Source organism: Xenopus tropicalis, chromosome 2, assembly GCF_000004195.4.
Source record: "Xenopus tropicalis strain Nigerian chromosome 2, UCB_Xtro_10.0, whole genome shotgun sequence".
Classification (NCBI taxonomy): Eukaryota; Metazoa; Chordata; class Amphibia; order Anura; family Pipidae; genus Xenopus; species Xenopus tropicalis.
This window is the reverse complement of record NC_030678.2, coordinates 138,422,134-138,445,018: the sequence shown is the minus strand read 5'-3', so window position 1 is coordinate 138,445,018 and position 22,885 is coordinate 138,422,134. Positions and strand designations below refer to the sequence as shown.

Genomic DNA, 22,885 nt, shown 5'->3' with positions numbered 1-22,885 from the left:
TTGCTGTTGGAGCAAGGTAATAGTGACTAATCTCCCCGTGTGCCAGAGCCCTTATTCAGCATAAATGTCATCAAGAATACAGGCTCACACAGGCAGAACTGTCTTTGCTAAAAGTTCTGCTTTGTTTGAGCACTGTAATGGTTAAACTAAGCTCAGGAGAGGAGGTTAGGAGAGCTAGAGCTGAATTTCTACCAGCAATGCCATCTCTTCATTGGTTGCTAAAATGGGGGGTGTGTTTAGTAATCTGAGCTGAAAAAAACTGACCATGTCTGGCAAGCCAGAAATCAAAGCAAATTCCAGAGGGGGGAGGGGGGGGCAGTGGGTTACAGGAGGAGAAGGAAAGTGATTAAGGAGATGCTGCAGCCTTACTATTAACCTCTGGACAACCAGTGTGGCAGGCATTGAAAGATTTCAAAGAGGCTGTTCACTGATTATATTTTTGTGTACGGGGTTTACATGTCCATTAACTTCAGCTGACTAAAGTTAAAAATGTATTTGCAGTGGTCAGTTCTTTAAAATGTATCAATAAGTTAATTTCCTGGTGCAGGAGAAGCCCAGGATTCCTGCCAAACATACCCTGGGAGATTGGGATTGCTTTGCATTACCATACAAAAAGCCCTTTTATATGCCTGATCACTGGCTAAGTTCTTGTTTGGTACCCTTACAGCAAGGTCACACCCCGATGACAAACATTTAAAGAAGAAAAGAGATGAACTGCAGAGTCTGTTAAATGAACTGGACAGGAAGCGCAAGGTCAGTTTTATAGGATAATGTTGTTTATGCATGTGTTGTGTTGTATTATCAGCACGGGGATTATTTAGAAAGTATTTGTCATTACAAACACAGCTTATTTTAGAACACGTCTAAACCTTAGATTTATGACCTATCTCACAAATGATTCATTTGCTGTTTTACAAGGGTATGCATTTTACTATAATGCAGACAATGATATTCTGAGATAATCTGCAATTGGTCTTAATTTTTAACTTTTTGTGGTTTTGCAATTATTTTGCTTTTTGTTCAGCAGCTCTCCCGTTTGGAATTGTAGGGTCAAATTTACTCTAGCAACCAAGCACTGGTTAAAATGAGCTTCTGAATAAGTGGCTAAGGGCCATGGAATGCGTCAAGCCAAGCTGGTGATACTTTGGGGTGAAGCCTATTATGTTTCTTTTTGGTTTTTTTTTGCCACATTATGTTTACTTTTAACCTTACTGGCTGGTGCTCCATGCCAAGGACTGATATTCTGGTTGAAATGAGAGCCTGGGAGATAAATAGGAGAAGTCAAAATTGAAAGATAAGTAATAAAAGGAACAATGAAACTGTAGCCTCATGGCACAAAAGCTTTTTGGCAGGGGTCAGTGACCCCCCCCCCCCTCCATTTGAAAGCTGGAAGATGCAGAAGAGGAAGGCAAATAGCTAAAAGAAACTATTAAAAAAATAAACAAATAAAATGAAGACAAATTGAGACGTTGCTATGAATTGGACATTCTGTAACAAACTAAAAGTAAAACAAAGGGATTCTGTCATGATTTTTGTAATGTAGTTTTTATTTCTAAATTACACTGTTTAAATAGCAAATAATTCTCTCTACCATTTAAAATTTGATGGGGGAGATGTGCCCAACTTATATACATGGTAGAAAAATAAAGGGTTTATGTGTTCTTTAACAAACAAAAGGAATTCTGGGAACGAATTCCAGACTCTTAAAAAAAATCCCATTTACATGGGTTTATCCTATAGGCTACAGCTCACCCACTGGGTTTGAAGCTGAAGTCAGGACAATAGCTGATCAGATTCCCAACTACAGACCAGTTTCGCCCTTATTGGGGGCTCATCAGTGTAGTGTAGGGTTTTCTGATCAGCTTAGGTAGAGTCACCATGTGGTTCTACAAACAAATAAATAAGGTTGAGGAGACTGCCTCACACAGACAAAAGCAAACAAAAGGAATTCTGGGAACGAATTCCAGACTCTTAAAAAAATCCCATTTACATGTTCTTTAAGATAGCTGTTGAGACTTTGGCTTTCTGCCATCCCGCCGGCGACTTACATGTTCGCCGGTGGGATGGCAGGGGTAGGCAACTCGGGGAGATTAGTCGCCCGCGAACAGGGAGTTTTATCGCGGGCGACTAATCTCCCCCGTGTGCCAGAGCCCTTAGAAGTTAATAGCCCCCACATAAGAACATGCTAAAGGCACTTTCTCCATCTCCCAGATATTACAAACACACGGGTAATGACCCGGACACTCTATTCTGCTAATTTCTGAGTAGCCACACGACTACTTTTGTTCCCCTAATTTAACTAAATTAAAATGAAACATTCACTGAAATTGTGCCTCCTAGTGGGCTAAAACATAATTTGGTACTGAAGTTCACCCTCTCTGGCTACTATAGTTTAGCCCTCAAGTGAAAGGAAGGCAACAATAATTTGTGCCACACATGCACATTATTATTATTATTATTAACATTTATTTATAAAGCGCCAACATATTCCGCAGCGCTGTACAATAAGTGGGTTTTATACACTGGACACATTCTCTACTGTTCTTTCTCTGCTCAGCTGCTCATGTAGGCTATACCTTAAAAATATTCTTTTTACCCCCAGGAGGTTTTGGATCAAATAAAGGGCCTGCTTGGGTTGTGTGAGACACTTGTCGAATTCCTGCAGCAGGAATTAGATGAGTGGCTGTTAAAGCAAAAACTGGAATGTATTGGAGCCCCCACAGAAACATCTCTCAAGAATCTTCAGGGCTGGTGAGTAGAGAAAGCTTAATTCCACCAATTCATTTCACCTCATTACTGATCTGGGATTAAGTAAAACTCAAATGTATGGATTTCAGCCCAAACCAGTCAGTGAAGCTTCAAGATAGATCAAATAGGACGTGATCTGCTTTTCTCTGCCTGTGTACATCGTGTACCCTTAGCCTTACAGATCAATTGTTTTTTGGTTGCCAGGGTCAGCGACCCCATTGTGAAAGCTGAAAAGGGGCAGAAGAAGAAAGCAGATGATTAAAAAACTATAAAAAATGAAAGGCAATTAAAAAAGAATAGAACTTTTTATAACATACTAAAAGTTAACCTAACTTTAATCTTTTTAGGAAGGGATTACATACAAGGTTATTGATAGTAATGCTCTTAGTACAATGTTTCCATTAGCACAACTATAAATTAGGAAGGGATAACATACAACATGCCTTTAAGAGGGGCTCGGATGAGTTCTTGAACAAGCATAATATCCAAGCCTATTGTGATACTAATATCTACAGTTTGTATTGATGTTGGTATATATGGTTTATGTATGTGAGTGTATAGATAGGTCAGTATGGGTCTGTATGTGAGTGTATAGATAGGTCAGTATGGGTCTGTATGTGAGTGTATAGATAGGTCAGTATGGGTCTGTATGTGAGTGTATAGATAGGTCAGTATGGGTCTGTATGTGAGTGTATAGATAGGTCAGTATGGGTCTGTATGTGAGGGTATAGATAGGTCAGTATGGGTCTGTATGTGAGTGGATAGATAGGTCAGTATGGGTTTATGTATGTGAGTGGATAGATAGGTCAGTATGGGTTTATGTATGTGAGTGGATAGATAGGTCAGTATGGGTTTATGTATGTGAGTTTATAGATCGGTCAGTATGGGTTTATGTATGTGAGTGGATAGATAGGTCAGTATGGGTTTATGTATGTGAGTGTATAGATAGGTCGTTGGTATAGATGGGTCTGTATGTGAGGGTATAGATAGGTCAGTATGGGTTTATTATGTGAGTGGATAGATAGGTCAGTATTGGTCTGTGTGTGAGTGTATAGATAGGTCAGTATGGGTCTGTATGTGAGTGTATAGATAGGTCAGTATGGGTTTATGTATGTGAGTGTATAGATAGGTCAGTATAGGTTTGTGTATGCTGGGTTGACTTGGAAGGGTTAAACTAGATGGACTCTGGTCTTTTTTCAACCCTATGTACCTATACAGGGTTATTAATAGTACCACTCTTAGTACAATGTTCCCATTAGCACAACTAGAAATTAGGTAAAAATGTCTTTAGAAGTATTGGTGTGAGAATTCAAAACTTTAGAGTGAATGATTCTCTGGTACTAGCAATGTTTACCTAATAATTTGTGCCATGTATTGTATCAGGGTGCAGATCATTACCACTATGGACAAAGCAAGTGTTATGGCAGGTTTGTTGAAACTGGTGCCTGAGGTGCTATGTATGCCTAGACTATTGCAATCTCATTATATTTGATCAGCTTTAGCTCCAACAATAAACGATTACTTTCTTTCTGCCCACCCCCCACTTTTCTTGTACAGGGTAACAAAGACTGCAGAGTGTTTTTTCCAGCTCCACCGCATTTTCAAGAATCTCGCAGAACTGCCATCCCGAATTTCTTATGAGGGTGACCCACTGAAAATAGATCCACCCAACCTGATACAGAGGCTTAATGAATTGCTGTCCCTTCTTCTCCAGAGGTAGGTGATCATGGCAGTATCAGTGTGTTGTAAGCACATACGGTAGATTTTAGAATACACAGTTTTCCATGTACATCGTTACTGTAAAGTTTTGAATTTGTTTTTTTTTTCTTTTTTAGTTTTCCCATCAGGTACTGCTTCTGTATCTTCACTCGCAAATTTGTGTGCCAAGATTAAAGTCTTTCAGGCAGGGCTAATTGTGCCATAATGCACTGTGATGGATTGCTTACATGTAGTACAACTGAGAGCTACAACATACTGTCAGCTCTTCTTGCTTCCATTTCATAAATCATAATTCTGCACCCAGGTGGATTTGAACCTATATTGGTGCTGCCACTGTTTCACTCTGTACTGTCTTTCATTTATTTTTAAAGAAAACAAATCCCATGAAGCACTTTAAGGTCCTGTTTCTTCCTATGGCCAGCGGACTTTATAGGCCCACACTCACATAAGGGCAGAAGTGGCAGTTAGAACATGGAGATTTCTACCTTATACCTTACACCTTTCCTACCCATATGGTTAGTGATATATAGGTTCTTGGTACTGTCCTGGCATTGCACAGATCCTCATTTAGAACTTGTATGGTGGGGTGCACAAGCCTTAAGTGACAAAGAGGGCACAGTATCTGGCATGCCTGGGAAGCTACTGGGACAGTATTATGCTTATATATGACCACATAGTATTTTTTGTCTGGTACTTTTTTCTATTGCAGTTTTATTGTGTTTTGGATCATGTACATTTGTCTCCTTCTTAAGCAATGTGTATTATTTTTCTGCTTTAGATCCTTTGTGGTAGATCGTCAGCCAATCATGGCCTTTCCGTGTAAACGCCCCCTTGTATTAAAAACCAGCACACAGTTTTCTGTGAGGGTCAGGTAGGTGGACTCTTTTGAGAAGAACCCTTAAGGTGTGCCAGTCTAGCCGTACAAACAAGTCTTGCATATTATGGTATGATATTAACTTTATTAACAGATGTTATTTTTTATGTTTAGGCTGCTTGTGAATCTACCAAAACTTAAAGACAACTTGAAGGTCTCTTTCTGTGTGGATAAGTAAGTGTCCCCTTCTGCATTGCTTAACACAACCAATCAAAAACTATATCCCCAGAATGAAAACTATGTAGGGATGCGGTTAGGGATTCGGGCGAATCCCGGCGGTTTTTTAAGGATTCGGTTTTGGCCGGATTTGTGGTCCCAGGCGAACTGAATCTGAATCCTAATTGGCATAAATTTCACTGAAATCGCGCCGCCGCGTATGCCATCCCACCGGCGATTTACATTTTCGCCGGTGGGATGGCAGGTGATGGCAATCCGGGGAGATTAGTCGCCCGCGAACAGGGAGTTTAGTCGCGAGCGACTAATCTCCCCGTGTGCCAGAGAACTTATAGCAGGGTTTGAAAATGATATGTTATCAGTGTATAGTTAGAACTCTCACTGACAATTTGTGGTTTATTAAGGGAATCCATTCAAAATGTGTCTGAAAATTTGCATATTAAAACTTAAGCAAAGTTTTAAAAGTGATTCATCTCTGGTGCTTTAAAGTCACATGACTTTTTGGTTATATAAATGAAGATGTAAAGTAGCTACAGGTCTAGTCAGCTATAGCAACATATTAGCAGGCAACATTTACTTGTTACCTGTTATTTAAAGCAAACTTTTTTTAGTTACTGTGGGTTATTTACCTAGGCAAATATTATGCATTTGATTCCATATAGGACTAGTGGAACATTAGGCCAATTTGATGACTTTTACTTCCAGTTCTCTATGCACCGACAGGCATGGCATTGGCTTGTCAATGCACAAACAGGGTGAATTTAGTGATTTCCTGCCAAAATTCACCCTGTGTGTGCTGACAGGCCTAATTCTATGCCCATCAGTGCAAACATAACAAATATCTCTGCCTGTGTTTCTACACAGTTATGAAAAATGCTTAGTTCGTGACTAGCCTTTCAGTTGGATACAGTATGCTTCAGCACTTAGGATTTTGCTTGGTGTGAAACCTGTAAAAATAGCTTGTATGTAGCCAAATCCTGCATGCTTATATTTTGAGTCTATTCTTATGATTATTTTCTTCTTTTTTTTCCAGGAATCCCCCCAGTATTAAAGGGTAAGAAAATCTATCTTATGCATTGTTCTTAATGCTAAGGGCATGGGCACACAGAGCGCTGGCCCATTTTCGTCCCGATCTCCACTTCTGCTCCGCTCAGTGTAGCTGCACACAGGCGATAGCTGTAATTGTCAGTGCAGCTACAGGGAGATGTGGATTAGGACGGATACACTTGTCTATGCCTTGATTAAATACCACAGGCAGGGAACAGCAGAGCCAAAGCTCAGTGTGACCATGCCCTAATAGATAATAGAGTATAATTTTTAGCTGCTTGCTCAGACACAGTGCTTTTTTTGTTTCCTTTAAAGGAACAGTAACACCAAAAAATACAAACCGGATTCCAAAAAAGTTGGGACACTAAACAAATTGTGAATAAAAACTGAACGCAATGATGTGGAGGTGCCAACTTCTAATATTTTATTCAGAATAGAACATAAATCACGGAACAAAAGTTTAAACTGAGAAAATGTACCATTTTAAGGGAAAAATATGTTGATTCAGAATTTCATGGTGTCAACAAATCCCAAAAAAGTTGGGACAAGTAGCAATAAGAGGCTGGAAAAAGTAAATTTGAGCATAACGAAGAGCTGGAAGACCAAATAACACTAATTAGGTCAATTGGCAACATGATTGGGTATAAAAAGAGCTTCTCAGAGTGGCAGTGTCTCTCAGAAGCCAAGATGGGGAGAGGATCACCAATTCCCACAATGTTGCGCAGAAAGATAGTGGAGCAATATCAGAAAGGTGTTACCCAGCGAAAAATTGCAAAGATTTTGCATCTATCATCATCAACTGTGCGTAACATCATCCGAAGATTCAGAGAATCTGGAACAATCTCTGTGCGTAAGGGTCAAGGCCGTAAAACCATACTGGATGCCCGTGATCTCCGGGCCCTTAAACGACACTGCACCACAAACAGGAATGCTACTGTAAAGGAAATCACAGAATGGGCTCAGGAATACTTCCAGAAACCATTGTCAGTGAACACAATCCACCGTGCCATCCGCCGTTGCCAGCTAAAACTCTACAGTACAGAAGAAGCCATTTCTAAGCAAGATCCACAAGCTCAGGTGTTTTCACTGGGCCAGGGATCATTTAAAATGGAGTGTGGCAAAATGGAAGACTGTTCTGTGGTCAGACGAGTCACGATTCGAAGTTCTTTTTGGAAATCTGGGACGCCATGTCATCCGGACCAAAGAGGACAAGGACAACCCAAGTTGTTATCAACGCTCAGTTCAGAAGCCTGCATCTCTGATGGTATGGGGTTGCATGAGTGCATGTGGCATGGGCAGCTTGCATGTCTGGAAATGCAGCATCAATGCAGAAAAATATATTCAGGTTCTAGAACAACATATGCTCCCATCCAGACGTCATCTCTTTCAGGGAAGACTCTGCATTTTTCAACAAGATAATGCCAGACTACATTCTGCATCAATCACAACATCATGGCTGCGTAGGAGAAGGATCCGGGTACTGAAATGGCCAGTCTGCAGTCCAGATCTTTCACCTATAGAGAACATTTGGCGCATTATAAAGAGGAAGGTGCGACAAAGAAGGCCCAAGACGATTGAACAGTTAGAGGCCTGTATTAGACAAGAATGGGAGAGCATTCCTATTCCTAAACTTGAGAAACTGGTCTCCTCGGTCCCTAGACGTCTGTTGAGTGTTGTAAGAAGAAGGGGAGATGCCACACAGTGGGGAAAATGGCCTTGTCCCAACTTTTTTGGGATTTGTTGACACCATGAAATTCTGAATCAACATATTTTTCCCTTAAAATGGTACATTTTCTCAGTTTAAACTTTTGTTCCGTGATTTATGTTCTATTCTGAATAAAATATTAGAAGTTGGCACCTCCACATCATTGCGTTCAGTTTTTATTCACAATTTGTTTAGTGTCCCAACTTTTTTGGAATCCGGTTTGTAAAAGAACTTTAAAGTACCGTATTTTCCGGCGTATAAGACGACTTTTTTACCCCAAAATATCTGTGCCAAAGTCGGGGGTCGTCTTATACGCCGGGTACTGCAGCTTGCTTCCTCATATGTCCGGGAAGCATGCACGGGGCGCAACCAATCAAATTCTCCGCTGGCCACCAATGACGGCGGCCCTGGCCCTGGCCGGACATATGAGGAAGCAAGCTGCAATAAGGAAGACGCAGACGAAGGAGGTCGCTGGTGGGGGAGCCGCAGGAGGTAGCTTGGATGTAGCTTGGATGGGGGAAGCTGAGGGGAGCCAAAGGAAGTTGCTGGGGGGGGGGGAGGAAGCTGGAGGAAGTCGCTGGGGGGGGTGCTGGAGAAAGTCCACTGCGCTGACTTTTTAGACTATGTACATTGATAAAGGGTAACTTTAGCCAAGCAATGATTTGTTTCTTTATGGCTGCAACAGAGAAGTGACATTCTGATTTGTTTATGCTCCATGTACACTCACAGCTGCCTACCTGCATGATGTATTTTTTAGGGGGGCCCTGGTTACCAATGTTTTAGGGGGCCCTGGCTACTAATGTTTTAGGGGGCCTTGGCTACCAATGTCCTGTGTGACCACTCTAACCAATCAAAGCAGTTGTATACAACAACCAGCCAGTCGCCTGGCCTTTGGTGTGCGTTGGAAGAGGGGTAGTCTTATACAGCAAGTATATTCCAAACACTATATTTTAACTGCAAAATTTGGGGGTCGTCTTATACACCCAGTCGTCTTATACACCGGAAAATAAGGTAATAAAAATATAATGCACTGTTGCCCTGCACTGGTAAAACTGGTGTGTTTGCTACAGTAACACTACTATAATTTATATAATAAGCTGCTGTGTAGCCATGGAGGCAGCCATTCAAGCTGGAAAAAAGGAGAAAAGGCACAGGTTACATAGCAGATAACAGATAAGTTGTGTAGAATACAATAGTGTTTTATCTGTTATCTGCTATGTGCCTGTGCCTTTTCTTCTTTGAATGGCTGCCCCTATGGCTACACAGCAGCTTATTTATATAAATTATAGTAGACTTTCTGAAGTAAACACACAACTTTCACCAGTGCAGGGCAGCAGCATATTATATTTTAGTTAGTTTTATGCACTTTCATTTTTTGGTGTTACTGTTCCTTTAACTAAGCTGATAATATGTGTAGTGAATAACCTTTGCACCTTTCTCACACAGCTATCGGAAATTCAATTTGCTTGGGACACAGAACAAAGCCATGGAGGAAATCCAAGGAGAAGGCCTAGTGGCAGACTTTAAACATTTGGTATACATATGTGTATATTCTCTGTAAAATAGTTATAGCTTATTGATTTTGCTTTGTATAACTGAAAGTGTTATATTCTCGTGCACCACCCAAACAGACCATCAGTGCTATGGTAGGCAGGACTTCTTAGAAGGGGAATGAAAAAATAGTTTAGGGAGTGGGAGATTTAGACCTAATCAACATCTGAAGGGGTAGATCTAAATTACGACCCAGTACAAGTTCCTAGTGTTTTAAATGGCTATGGTAATGAATTCTTAGCAGCTTTTTTCACCTAGACACCCGCAATCTATGTAGCCTTGGAGTAAAATGGAGTGCACACAAACAACTAATTAGGTAAAAGTGACATAAAGAGTAGTTTTATTAGGAACCAGTAATGCCAATAAAAATGTGAGTCTTCACAATTCCTATAGAACAGTGGTTCCCAAAATGTGGGCCTGGCTGTCCTATGGGGGAACCCAGGGCATTGGCTTGGGGACCTAGCATGAAGGGCAGTTTGGTTGATACTTGTGGCAAATGTGATACTCCTGGAGGCCAAACCTGAAGGTAAATTAGAATGGCATTTTAAATGTACACTTATATGCTCTAGTAGGGCATTTTATGGGAATTATGGCTAATATGACTGGATTAATGTTTTGATGTATGTACTTTTTTTGACCAAGTACTGGACTTCAAAGGCTGGCTTTAACCAAAAAGTCAGAAGACCGCTGCAATCAAATTTAGTGTATGATTGGAGTAATGGTGTTTATTTTTCCCTTTAGATACTGAAAGAACAGAAAGCTGGTACTGGAGGAAAAGGTGGAAAAGGTGCAAATGAGGCAAGCAGTATATTTATTTATATATATATATATATGTATAGATATGTGTGTGTGTTTTTGCATTGCAAAACCATGGCACACATTGCCTAATGGTTGAAAAGTGTATTTATACTAATGTTGCAGAAGATAGTTTAGAACCAATTTAAGCAAGGGACATTATTGTTTAAAGGAACAGTAGGCTTACTTTCCCTTTGATTTTTTTTAACTTTTCAGCTTGATATTGACTTGCAAAGTGCCCCATAGGAGAAAGGGAAAATTGACCAAAAAGCTGTCTGAAGGAATAGAAAAATACATTTAAGCTGCAAACACTGAAAAAAAGCTTAGGTGCTTTAGGTTATTGGTGCCTGAAGCTGACTTCCAGTTCTGTCCACGGAGAAATTTAAGCTGCCATTGCATTTTCGACTTTTTTCTGTGGGGCACTTTGCGAGTCAAATTCAAGTTAAAGAGTTAAAAAAATCCAAGGGGAAGTTACCTATCATTATAGCTGTTTCGGGGGGAATAAAGAATTAAAAAAATGTGGTGTTACTGTTCCTTTAATTGCCAAGGTAAGAGGTCCCTGTTGTCACAAAAGTAAAATCTTGCTGACACTAAAGTGAGGGTATACAGTATAATTTTAACAGGGTTAAGGGCCCTGACACAGAAGGAGGTTAATTGGCCACGGCAAATCTCCTCTATGGCAGGCGACTTAAGAAAGCCAAAGTGATGCATATGTTTCTCCAGTGGTGATTATTTTATTACCAGTGGTAAGGCATTTAGAGGAGATTAGTCTTCTGCAATAGAGGATTTCTGCCCATGCTATCTTGTCATTGTGCACAGACATTTTTTGGGTTTATGGTTACAAACCCCTCCCTTTCCTGACCCTCTCTGCTAAAGGATTATTTATTATAAGTACAGACCTGCCTAAACCCTGCCATTTCCCCACCCACTCCACCTATTTCCCCACCCTTGGACTATTGCCCGGCCTACTCCCCCAACTCAAAGGCCAGTATTACAAGAAAAAAAAGGTGACATTTCAATTTGTTTTTTGATAATGAGGACAGGTGTGGATAAAAGTGTATTTTAATAGAATGGCAGAGAGAGAGGCTAAAGTGCAAGTAAGCAGTAAGAACATACCTGGTCACCCCCTTTCATCGAGCATTATGGTATTTCCTGAATTTAATTTTAGTGTGTTTTTTAGGGATCACTTAGTGTCATGGAGGAACTCCACCTCATTACATTCTCTATGGATTTTAAGTACGAGGACCTGAAGATGAAACTGGAGGTAAGGAGATGTAGATCCCTTGTTAGTGCATGGCATTAACTCAACTGTGTTAGGTAAACTTCTATATCATAGCAAAATGACACATGGTGTACAGTCAATTAACAGGTCAGCTACTGCTTGGGCCATCAAATGCTGCAGTGTGACCATTAGAACTACTTGGCCTGCTTCTGTTTAAATGTGAGCATATCTGAGTCTCTCGTGCCATTGATTATATAATAATATTAATAATATAATAACAATAATATTGTGATTTGTGTTGAGAAAGGTTTTTAGTAAAAAAGTGGCCAACGGCCAATGCATCACAAACCTAACGATATTTATAAGTTCTTGGTGTTTCTGCCCATGCTATCTTGATGCCCTTATATTAGAAGCAATACATTTCCCCTGTTTTTTTCCTTACAGTTGTTATTGTATGTTTTACTGTGGCCTTGTTTCCTCAGACTGCCACCTTGCCATTCATAGTGATCTCCAACATCAGTCAGTTTGTTGTTGCGTGGGCCTCAGTCCTTTGGTTTAATTTGCTGAGTTCTGACACCAAGGTAAGAAGTTCTTCTAGCAATTATGTTCCCAAAACAGTAACTTAATTTAAATGTGTTAGAAATGTAATTGTTCATATACACCAATTACCATGAAAGTTTTCTGCACACACATTTATAAAATTTGTGCAGCGCATATTTTTTTTACAAATGATTGTTTGCGCATGAGCAAATGACATAAACATTTGCAATTATGTTTGCACATTAACTGCACCAGTCTTGTCATGCTTTATAAATGTAAACACGGGCAGGACAAATATGTTCACTGTGCGAATAATTTTGTGTTGCACAAATTTTATAGATGACCCCCACAGAGTGAAATGAGAATATTGCCAACTAATATTTATATTTGCTATTTATGCTGCTTACTTGTGCAATGCCAAACAATGAACTAAGTCTTGCTTCTTGCTGTTGGGATGGCATACAGGAGGGCCCTAAAAGGATAACTAAATAGATATGAAAGATAAGCAGTGCAGAAGGGTAGGTGAAAGATAATTTTTCAATACTCCAGTACCATATTTTGGGATACTTGTAAAACTTAGCTCAGTTATCACTATCTCTATAACATTGCCTGCCCCTTCCTCTTTCCCCTGGTGGGGAGGAAACCCACTATACAGTGGGTGTATATATTTTGTGATGTGTGCTTGCATTTTAGTTTTAGGTAGACACTGGTAATGTTTTTTAATATTCTTATAAGGATTGTAATGCAAAGTATTAATGAAGTTAAAAATAATACATCATAATTCAGCAGAGGGTAGACATGCCAGAAGGCACCCTTAAGCTAAGGCCATATAAAGATGATAGGTTGGGTAAACAGTGCAGACAATTGAAGTGCTAATCACATTCTCTGTCGTGTTAGTTGGAGTGAGCCTGTTGCAGAAATAGAGTTGCTATGATGGCAAAGTCCTATTTGTCAGTGATAATTATAAACAATGAAGTCTACTACAAAATGTAAATGTCTTTATTTTACAAATTTTCATATGAACAGGATGTACATTTTTTCTCAAAACCCCCAATGGCTCCCTGGCAGTCGTTAAAAGAAGCACTGAGCTGGCAGTTCTCATGCACCACTAGGCGAGAGCTGGACACAGACCAGCTGGCAATGCTGGGGAAGAAACTCTGTGGTATGTTAGAGTGTGGTACCTACCACTGTTCCATTGTTAGGGCCTGATTTAGGCCTGGCTAGTGTGGTCATTGTCTTTGGCCCCAAGTCTTACAGCGGTCCCTTTATAAAGAGATCCTTCTCAGAAAAAAAACTATTCTAGTATATAAATCAATGTCAGCTAAACTGTGGCCCTCCAAATGTTGTTTTACAAACAACTCTTAGCCCTCCTCTGTCATGGGATACCAACAACACCTGGAGGTCTGCAGTGTGGACATCCATTTCTGACCAGAGTTGGGGGGACAGATTTCTATCTTGCCAATGGCCCTTTATGTCTGTTACCTGCCCAGTCCAATTTTTCACCCTCTATTTCTTTCTTCCAGGAATTAATAAAAGCCCTATCTTCCTTCCCCTTTTATTTACTTTCAAATGTTTGCACCAAACTGTGTAATCTATTCTGTATTTGATTATTTATTTCTTGTCTTTCATTGTTCTGTTGCATCTTAATATTTCCATTCATATTTCCCTTTCTTGCGTTTATGTTTTGTAGAGGAGACTCCCAGAGACGAGAGCACTGTGTCCTGGAACAAATTTTGTAAGGTAAATTATGCAAATGTTGTGTACATTTGTAACTAATAACACAAAAACACACTGGAGAGCTGTGCTTGCTTTGATATTAATATCTGAGTCAGTGCCACTGTTGCGCTCACAGGTCTAGAGCAATTACACGGCTTTTAAAGGTGATCTGTCACCGTGAGAAACAATTCCAAATCCTTTTCTATCATGTTAGTTGTGCAAAATAAACTTTACTTACACATAAATTATATAAATTATATAAATCTTGTTTTCCCTAGTATTGCAAGTACACAATCACAGCAAGCAGTCAGCTGCCATTTTGTAAACACTGTTACTAAGACAAGCTTTGCATTGTCCCAAAATCTTGTTTATGCTCCACAGTTGGGCACCTGATGCCCATGCCTATGCCCATATACATGCAATGACATCTAGGAGGTGCTGAATGGAAAGAAAAAGTAATTGCCCTCTCCTGTCTGAGGCACACTAGGCTGATTCTTGGCCTGTGGATAAACGCAGGCAGAGAATTACCCCAAATATCTCAAATCTGTGTTTTTCTGTGCCTTCACCTGCTTCAATTGTGCCAGTCTGGGTGCAGGCACACAGAGCGAATTTTGGAGTTAAAATGCATAATAGAGCATTTCTGCACTGAAAACTGCCCCGGGTGCCTGCAATTGGGCCAGCGCATTGGGTTCTGTGTGCAGGCACAGAAGAGCGCTGATTCGAGCATAGTAAGGGCCCAGTGTGCCTTGTCCTTGGATGCGCTGAATTCACGATTTTTAGACTTAGCTACTGTATGTACTCGAGTATAAGCCGATCCGAATATAAGCCGGGTACCTAATTTTACCTAAGAAAACTGGAAAAACTTATTGACTCGAGTATAAGCCTAGGCATCCATTTCTTTTAACACACCTGCACACTAGCTTGTGTCCGAGTAGTAAGGGCAGCGCTGGATTACTTGTCCAACCGGCCATCCATAGTAATCCAACCGGCCCATCCGCTGCATGTAGTAAAGGCAGCGCCGGATTACCTATCCAACCGGCTAGGGGTATCTAAAAGAGGTTAAAAGCTTGGCAGATGGCATGCTTGGAATTAACATCTTTGTTGGCAGAAGATTGTGGTCAACATTTACTGACTTGACAGGCTTTTACATGACAAAGGCGCCATCCTCTTGCTTAAGCAACTGATTTTCCTGTGACTATTTCCACATGCTCAAGAAGGTCATAAGATTGCAGCTAAAAGCAGAGTTAGTAACAGTCTTTTATATTGCCTGTGGTATGCCTTAAAAATAGAATCCTCCAAATAACAAAATGTAAAATAAAATAAAATACCCTACAACCCTTGTTGGTATGTTTTTAACAATTGGCTGGAGAGGTAATATGCCCCTGTCTTTGCAACTTGCCTCGAGTATAAGCTGAGGTTTCCTTTTTTAGCACATTTTGAGTGCTGGAAAACTCGGCTTATACTCGAGTATATACGGTAAATATGAATTCCTTGACCAGAAATTCAGACAAAACCAACCCCCAATATGAGCAAAAAAAATCAGCACCTAAGACATAGGGGCGGGGCAGGTAATATATGATCGACAGCTGGGATTTTTAAATTCCTTTATAATGCGCATAGATGTGTTAATCAAAAAAAATTTTGGGTTTCATCTTTAATTTTAAAATGACTTTTATTATACAGATTTTTATGTCTGGGTGACAGATCCCCTTTAAATATAGAAACAACTAATACAAGGGATAAAGAGGGCCCAAATGAGCTTACAGTGTAAAAGGAGAAGGGGGCCATGCTTGTGCTTTGGATGATGCAAAGGCCCAGTAGGGGAAGTAAGGGAAGGGTGCCGTGCCAAGCCCCATGTGACTTGCTTAGTACAGCAGCTTGAGTAGAGCGTATGCCTTTTGCAGGGCAGCACACAGAAAAAAAATTACATTTGTTGTTGTTTTACAGGAGAATTTACCCCGTGTTTCTTTCACATTCTGGGTATGGTTTGATTCCGTTCTTGCCCTGGTGAAAGCTCATCTGGAAAACATCTGGAATGACGGGTTTGTTTAAAGAGCTATTAACAACAAAAATGCTAATGTTTTTTTATACCTTTATGGTTAACATTTTGATGGACTAAAAACAGCAGATAACTGTTGTTATTTATTTATTCCCTAGTATTTATATATTGCCGACACATTTCTACAGTGCATAACGGAAATTACCCATCATTTACACCAGTTCCTGTTAAATCCTAAAAACATCACTCTTTTCTGCTAAATGATTATGGATCTGTGGATGCATTATTGGCTGCATGTATATGAACTATTTAGGACTCTTATATTAACTCTTTTTGGCCAGGTTTTAGACACAAGGGAATGGACTTGGAGTCTTTAGCCAAACAGATTCTACCAGTGAAAATTAATTTCAATTAATTTTAGCTAGAAATAAAATAAATAACTTGTTGTATGATAAAGCTGAAATGTTAGTAAGATGGGCTAGGTATTTGATCCTTTATTTTGTCTTAAAAGTAAACTTCTGTCAGGGAAACTGCAATGGGATTAATTTCCTGCTCATGTCATTAGTTGGAGGTGCCCACTTTCTAGCTATAATCATTGTACACATCTGAATAAAGAAGAAGTATTTACTGTCTCTGGATATTCCAAGTCAGACAGGAAAATAAGTTTAACCTGTATGCTGGATGGCCTTTTGCCTACTCATGCATCTCTCCTTTCACAAATACTGCCCCAGTACTTAACAGTGTTGCACCATCATACATCCCCTAACTACTAACCTTTCGTCAGCACTTGAACGTCTTCTCTCCTTACTATTTACTTCTTCTCACTTCTCCATTCTTCTTCTAACTTCCTGCACACATCCTCTGAAACTCTCTCCCCCATCTCTTACAATCAGATCCTCGAGGCTTTCAAACAATCATTTAAAACCCACCTTTTCATTCAAGCCTATAACCTCAGCCCTCAGCAACTTGACAACATACCTAACCCTATTACTCTTTGCAGTCACACACACTGCTAGAATTCCATTTTTCATTGTGCACTTATCACTTCTATCTCTTCTAACCTTGGGACCTTGCCAACCAGCAACTCTGATCAGCTTTACAATAAAAGGCACCTGTCATCCAAAAATGGTTTCCCCCACCTGAGGTGTGGGCTAATAGAGCCCGCACTCTTGTTGGAGAAAACAACCTGTGTACTAAGTTTTGATCATCTGACCTTCTGATGTCAATATGTTGGGCAGTTCATGGTGCATCAGCAGATAAGGAAGTTTAGAAAAGCCGCAGCTTCTCTCCCCTTCCTGCTGTCCTGATGTTTGTACTGTTTGCTGTGGACTGACTGGTAGTAGAAATGTGCAAGTCTTACTTTACTTTATTTAAAGCAAACTGTACAGTCTATTTGAAGATTTGTCCAAATTTGACCTTAAGGGCTCTGGCACACGGGGAGATCAGTCATCCGCGACAAATCTCCTGTGTCTCGGGCGACTAATCTCCCCGGATTGCCATCCCACTGGCGAAAATGTAAATCACCGGTGGGATGGCATACGCGGCGGCGCAATTTCCGCCGTGTATGCCATCCCACCGGCGATTTACATTTTCGCCGGTGGGATGGCAATCCGGGGAGATTAGTCGCCCGCGAACAGGGAGTTTTGTTGCGGGCGACTAATCTCCCCGTGTGCCAGAGCCTTAAAGATTGGCCCAGATATTCCTGGATAAGACAGTACATTCCTAGATTGCTTCCATAAATCCAATTAACTCCCTAGAATAATAATGAGTCCAGAACAGAATTTTCAATTCTGTTGTTAATAAATAGAGAAATAATAAAACACTTCTGTTAAGGTTCCAATCTCATATAATGTCCTACTCTAAATAAATTATTAAAGAGTTTGACCTTCTCCTCAGCTGGATCAGGTGGATTTTGCTCCTGGCACTCTTCTAGGTGTATTCAAACGTAGGTCTTCCCTCTGAGAGTCTCCTCCCTTTCACCATCTCCTTCTCAGCATCTGTCTGTCTCTTCATATTCTCTTCTGGCAGGAGTCAGAAGTCTGATTTTGATTGACAGATCTAATATATCTTTTAGGGGGCTTCCTGATTTATTGTCTTGTATTACAGCTCACTCAAATAACTGATTCAAGCAAATAGAAAATCTTACCCTGTTGGGAACAAATCACTTACATGAACATGATATATGTATTTATTTGAACATAATAGCAAAACATACGACATGTCTGCTAAGACTGTAGTGGAAAGACACATGACCATTTGAAATACTCAACAACTTTTCACAGTCTACAGTGAGCTCTAATTCATCTTCTAGGCTAAAGGAACACCCCTCAAAGGCTAGATTACACCCAACTGTCAATCAAAATCTCACTCCATCTCCTGCATGAAGAGAAAATGAAGACAGATGCTGAGAGGAGGGTAGTGAAAAGTAACAGTACAGACTTTTTAATTAGATTATTCTTATTTCAGTATGCTGAAGCTTATATTAAATTTTCATTTTTGCGGTAGTTCCCCTTTAGGAAAGAAGTCGGTGCAGAAGAACAGTTCCTTCTCCTGTCCTTTAACCCTTTCTCTAGTAGGGCATGATTCCCATTCATTTGACTGGGAACCAGAAACACTGTTACTGTGCCATTGAAATAGAAAGGTTTAAATGTATGTTATTAGCAGACTTCACTGTATCTTATCACGAGTATTAGGAAACCTAGAAAAGCAAATAAAAATGTAATGTTATTCTGAAATAAGGTCAATAAACAGACTTGCTGCGATTAACTGTTTTCTGTAACTTTATTACATATTTATGCCCAGGAGCAGTAACCCATAAGCAAGTAGAAGTTATTGGTTACCTGTTTGAAAGCAAACATCTTAGTGGTTGCTATGGGTTTCTGCTCCTGGGTAACTATAATGTGCACACTGTATTTGCAGGCACGTGATGGGATTTGTAAGTCGCAAGAAAGAAGAGATTCTGCTAAAGGCCGAGATATCAGGCACTTTTCTCCTTCGCTTTAGTGAGAGCATTTGTGGTGGGATCACGTGCACCTGGGTGGAACAGCATGAAGATGGTAGGTTAAATAATGGCATGCAGAAAGGATAGTATAGTCACTCTGGCTTAGCAGCACATAATTGGCACCTGGGAGCATCCATATATGTTTCAGATATCATGCACCATGTGATAACAACATTGATCTTAGCTTGATTGGCATGCATGTAACGCTTTCTTTCCATATTTGCATGAAAAGTGTCATAGACTTACACAATATTGCACAATATTCATCAGAGTATGCTAAACTGACCTATTGGTAACAACAGCAGGATGCTAAGGGGATTGTATTGGCACAAGTTGCTTTTTAATAGCTTTTAAAGGTGCAAATTTTAGTGTTCTCAATGGCCATTTTCTGTAGCATATATTTACTGGATTTCAGCCAAATGATTTACATTTAATGCTATACACAACAAAGCTCTTTCTACAAATACCCGTTTTATTGTGTGTTCTGCCCATAGGAACCTACACTATCCGTTCTGTCCAACCATACACCAAGAAGGAACTCTCTTCCATCCCACTCACTGAGATCATCCGGAACTATCAGCTTTTGGCTGAGGAAAACATTCCTGAGAATCCTCTGAAGTATCGGTACCCTAACATACCCAAGGATGAGGCTTTTGGTCCATATTACGAGAAAAGGCCTGAACGTGAGTATATTGAGAGGAAATCTATACTCGTTTAGCACTCAGTACCTTTAACAATTAGGGCTCTGGCACACAGGGAGATTAGTCGCCCGTGACAAATCTCCCTGTTAGCGGGCGACTAATCTCCCCAAAATGCCATCCTACCGGCGAAAATGTAAATCGCCAGTGGGATGGCATATGCGGCGGCGTATGTTTCCTCTCAAGGCAAGCCCCTTGAGTCGCCCGCGAACAGGGAGATTTGTCGCGGGCGACTAATCTCCCCGTGTGCCAGAGCCCTTAGACTCAATTAGACTTTTCCACACACCAGATTGCTCTCTTGATTATGTTAAGTGATGCAGTCTCTGTCCATTGCATAGGCACAAGGCACAGTGCACTGTCGCAGTGTCTTTTAAAACATGTAAATGGTATTAGTGCTATGGCAACATGAGCAGAACAAATATCAACATTTTAAAAGAATAAGCAGCATTCATTAAGTGGGTACAAACAACTCCTCCCCAAACACTTTTATACTTTTTTTTACAGGGCAGTTTACAGTTCTTCAGAGAGCTAAAAAGTGCATCCCTGTAACTGCTTTGCTAGTCCACATTGACCCTTTGGTACATCCCTAATAATACAAATTAGACATGAACAAAAACATAAAGTGATGTCATGCAATCCAGTGACATCATATTAGACTTAAATCAGAGGTAAAATGCAAAACTTGCAAGTGTACTGGCCCGTATCTTCTATTTGGCAGTATAAAGAAACACAGTAGTTACAAGATCCAGGTGCTACAGACATAGAGTAATTATTGTGCTAAGTGATGACTCCCCTTTCACTTTAGTGACAGGTTAAGCCTTTTGTTAATTTCTGTGGACTTTTAATACTTATCAGTTTGCACCAGATTTACTCGAACTGCTATTAAACATTTTTCCCATTGCCACTGCGAGGTGTCATGTGGCATGTTGCTGGTTTTCTGCATGCAGCATTAGAATGCAGATATGTGGTGTATAATGTAATATTACTAGTTTCTCTGTATATGCAGTAGTAGGATGTGAGTATTATTATTGTAGCTCTGTATGTGCAGGTGTATGCTCTGTATATATGTCCAGATGTATTGGTGAGCAAAAATAAGCACCCGGCAGGAAATATTCATGTTTTTCCTCTTTCTTTTAAAGTAACCCTGCAATATGAGCAGTACCTCCAGCGCAAACTGATTATTGTCTCTACAAGGTAAGGCAACCACAATGGCTAAGGCTCTTTTCAATAACTGCCTGTTTTCAAATCTTATTTCTCTTTGTTAAATATGTACTCTAAATAGTCTTTATAACAGTGTTTGTGTATCTGCTATTTGCACTATTTGTTAACTGGTTATGCTATAGGCAGGTCTGTAATAGGAGTCAAAATATTCCTGAATTTGCACTTCTTTTCTTGCACTACAGCCTCTCTACTCCCTGTACCCGTGGGTATCTTGATCTCACACTTTTTTAAAAAATATTATTTCATTCTATTGCTTAAGCAGTTTAATACAGTGGTGGACATCATCATTTTTATATATTAGTAAATATGCATAAACATGAATCCTTGGTACTACAGTAGGCTTAATTTCCAAGATATACAGACCCCCAGACTTCTATTGTGTACAGGTCAAGTAAGGGGTGGGTCAGGGGCATGCAGAATGGCCTGATGGTAGCTGATTATTTCAGTTTTCATGTACAGAAGGAGCAGGTGAAACCAGATTTTTAGTGCTGCATAAATGTTTTTATATACAGATTTCTGATGAATAATCTCTTATTTATTCTGTTATTATAGATGCTGTGATATGAGGTTTTTTTAATATATACTACTTACTTTGTTCTTTCCATAAAAAATATATGCTGTAGGCAAGTGGACGAGTTGGAGAGTAATTTTTCCCCTAGAACATCTGAAAATAATGACATGGATGAATGGAATTACACCATTGACGATGATGGCCTGGCAGGTTTGTCTGATATGTGTTGCTCTATATTTATAAACGAAAAAAAGCAACGGCACTCAAGGGCTTCATCCAGGGCTCTGCCCTTAAAATTCTTTATTGCGAAACAACGTTTCGAGGCTAAGACCGCCCCTTTGTCAAGCATAAGCACACGTGAAAGAAACAGCCATATATATAACCCTTCAATTAACAATAATTGACAACAATCCATTTAAGCTCAGTACTAGTGCAAGAGTGCAAATTCATATAAATACCAAATAGGCCTTACTTAAAAGTAAATGTGCAAATGACAGAAACATATCTAGAATACAGTGATAACAAATAAATTATTAAATATTAAGCCTAAAATAGCCATTAATTGCAAAGTGTCCCAGTGCTGCTCAAAGAGCATAAATGCATATCCAATTTCAAAAGCCAGTAGGGCTGAAAAAAAGAAAGCAATCTTATCAAATACTGCAATAAAGCACAATGTTACAAGTTAAAATAGTTACAAAAGTTAAAAACCTTTTTTCATGGAAAAGTTACAGGAAAAAAGATACTTCTTACCCCTGAAGTATATTATCTACAATAGAAAATGGAGAGCAAAATATTTTATTCGTAACCTAACAACACACAAACTGTGTTGCTCTATATTTATCCCTTATGTACAGCACCAAGACTTGACAGTTAACGGGAACCAGATTAAGCTCAATTCAGTGGTACCTACAGTATATGATCTATGTCTGAAGCTTATAGCACATCAGACAAATATTCTTCCCTCCCATGACATTGCTACTCATTCAAATGTACAGACAAGGCACCTCTTGTTTCAGATGAGGTAGTGCTCTAAAAAGCCATAATAGTAAGGTGCCCCTTTGTACCAAGTATTACGTTGTAGAAAACATGAAGGATTTAACTTGCTATGCAGCATGACATTTATGGCCAACTTGCCCATTTTTAGCAACGATGCTGGCCATACCCCTGGGTTGTACAGAAACTTGTTGTTCATATTAGGATATTCCAGTCAATTCATAATATTTTCATTAGACTAGTGTAAATAGAAACGTGAAACTGTTCCCAGTGTGTTGGCATTGCCAGCTTTAATACTGTTTTACTTGTCTTAGGTGCTCTGTTTTGCTTCTTCTTATTTTTGGTGACCTATTATGTTTTCTTCCTTCTAG

General features: G+C 39.8%; 1 protein-coding gene across 2 annotated transcripts in view; it reads left to right on the top strand.

The window, feature by feature from the left end:
- Positions 1-22,885, top strand: part of stat2 (signal transducer and activator of transcription 2) — a 57,046-nt gene that overhangs the window by 31,015 nt on the left and 3,146 nt on the right. For both annotated transcript variants that reach the window (XM_031895718.1, NM_001129930.1), the window contains 17 exon segments: positions 668-753; positions 2,603-2,751; positions 4,306-4,464; positions 5,246-5,338; positions 5,456-5,515; positions 6,549-6,569; positions 9,714-9,801; positions 10,560-10,616; positions 11,794-11,877; positions 12,318-12,416; positions 13,402-13,537; positions 14,066-14,115; positions 16,039-16,133; positions 19,010-19,146; positions 19,586-19,774; positions 20,929-20,983; positions 21,634-21,731. In XM_031895718.1, the coding sequence (XP_031751578.1) occupies positions 668-753; positions 2,603-2,751; positions 4,306-4,464; positions 5,246-5,338; positions 5,456-5,515; positions 6,549-6,569; positions 9,714-9,801; positions 10,560-10,616; positions 11,794-11,877; positions 12,318-12,416; positions 13,402-13,537; positions 14,066-14,115; positions 16,039-16,133; positions 19,010-19,146; positions 19,586-19,774; positions 20,929-20,983; positions 21,634-21,731 (1,656 nt within the window).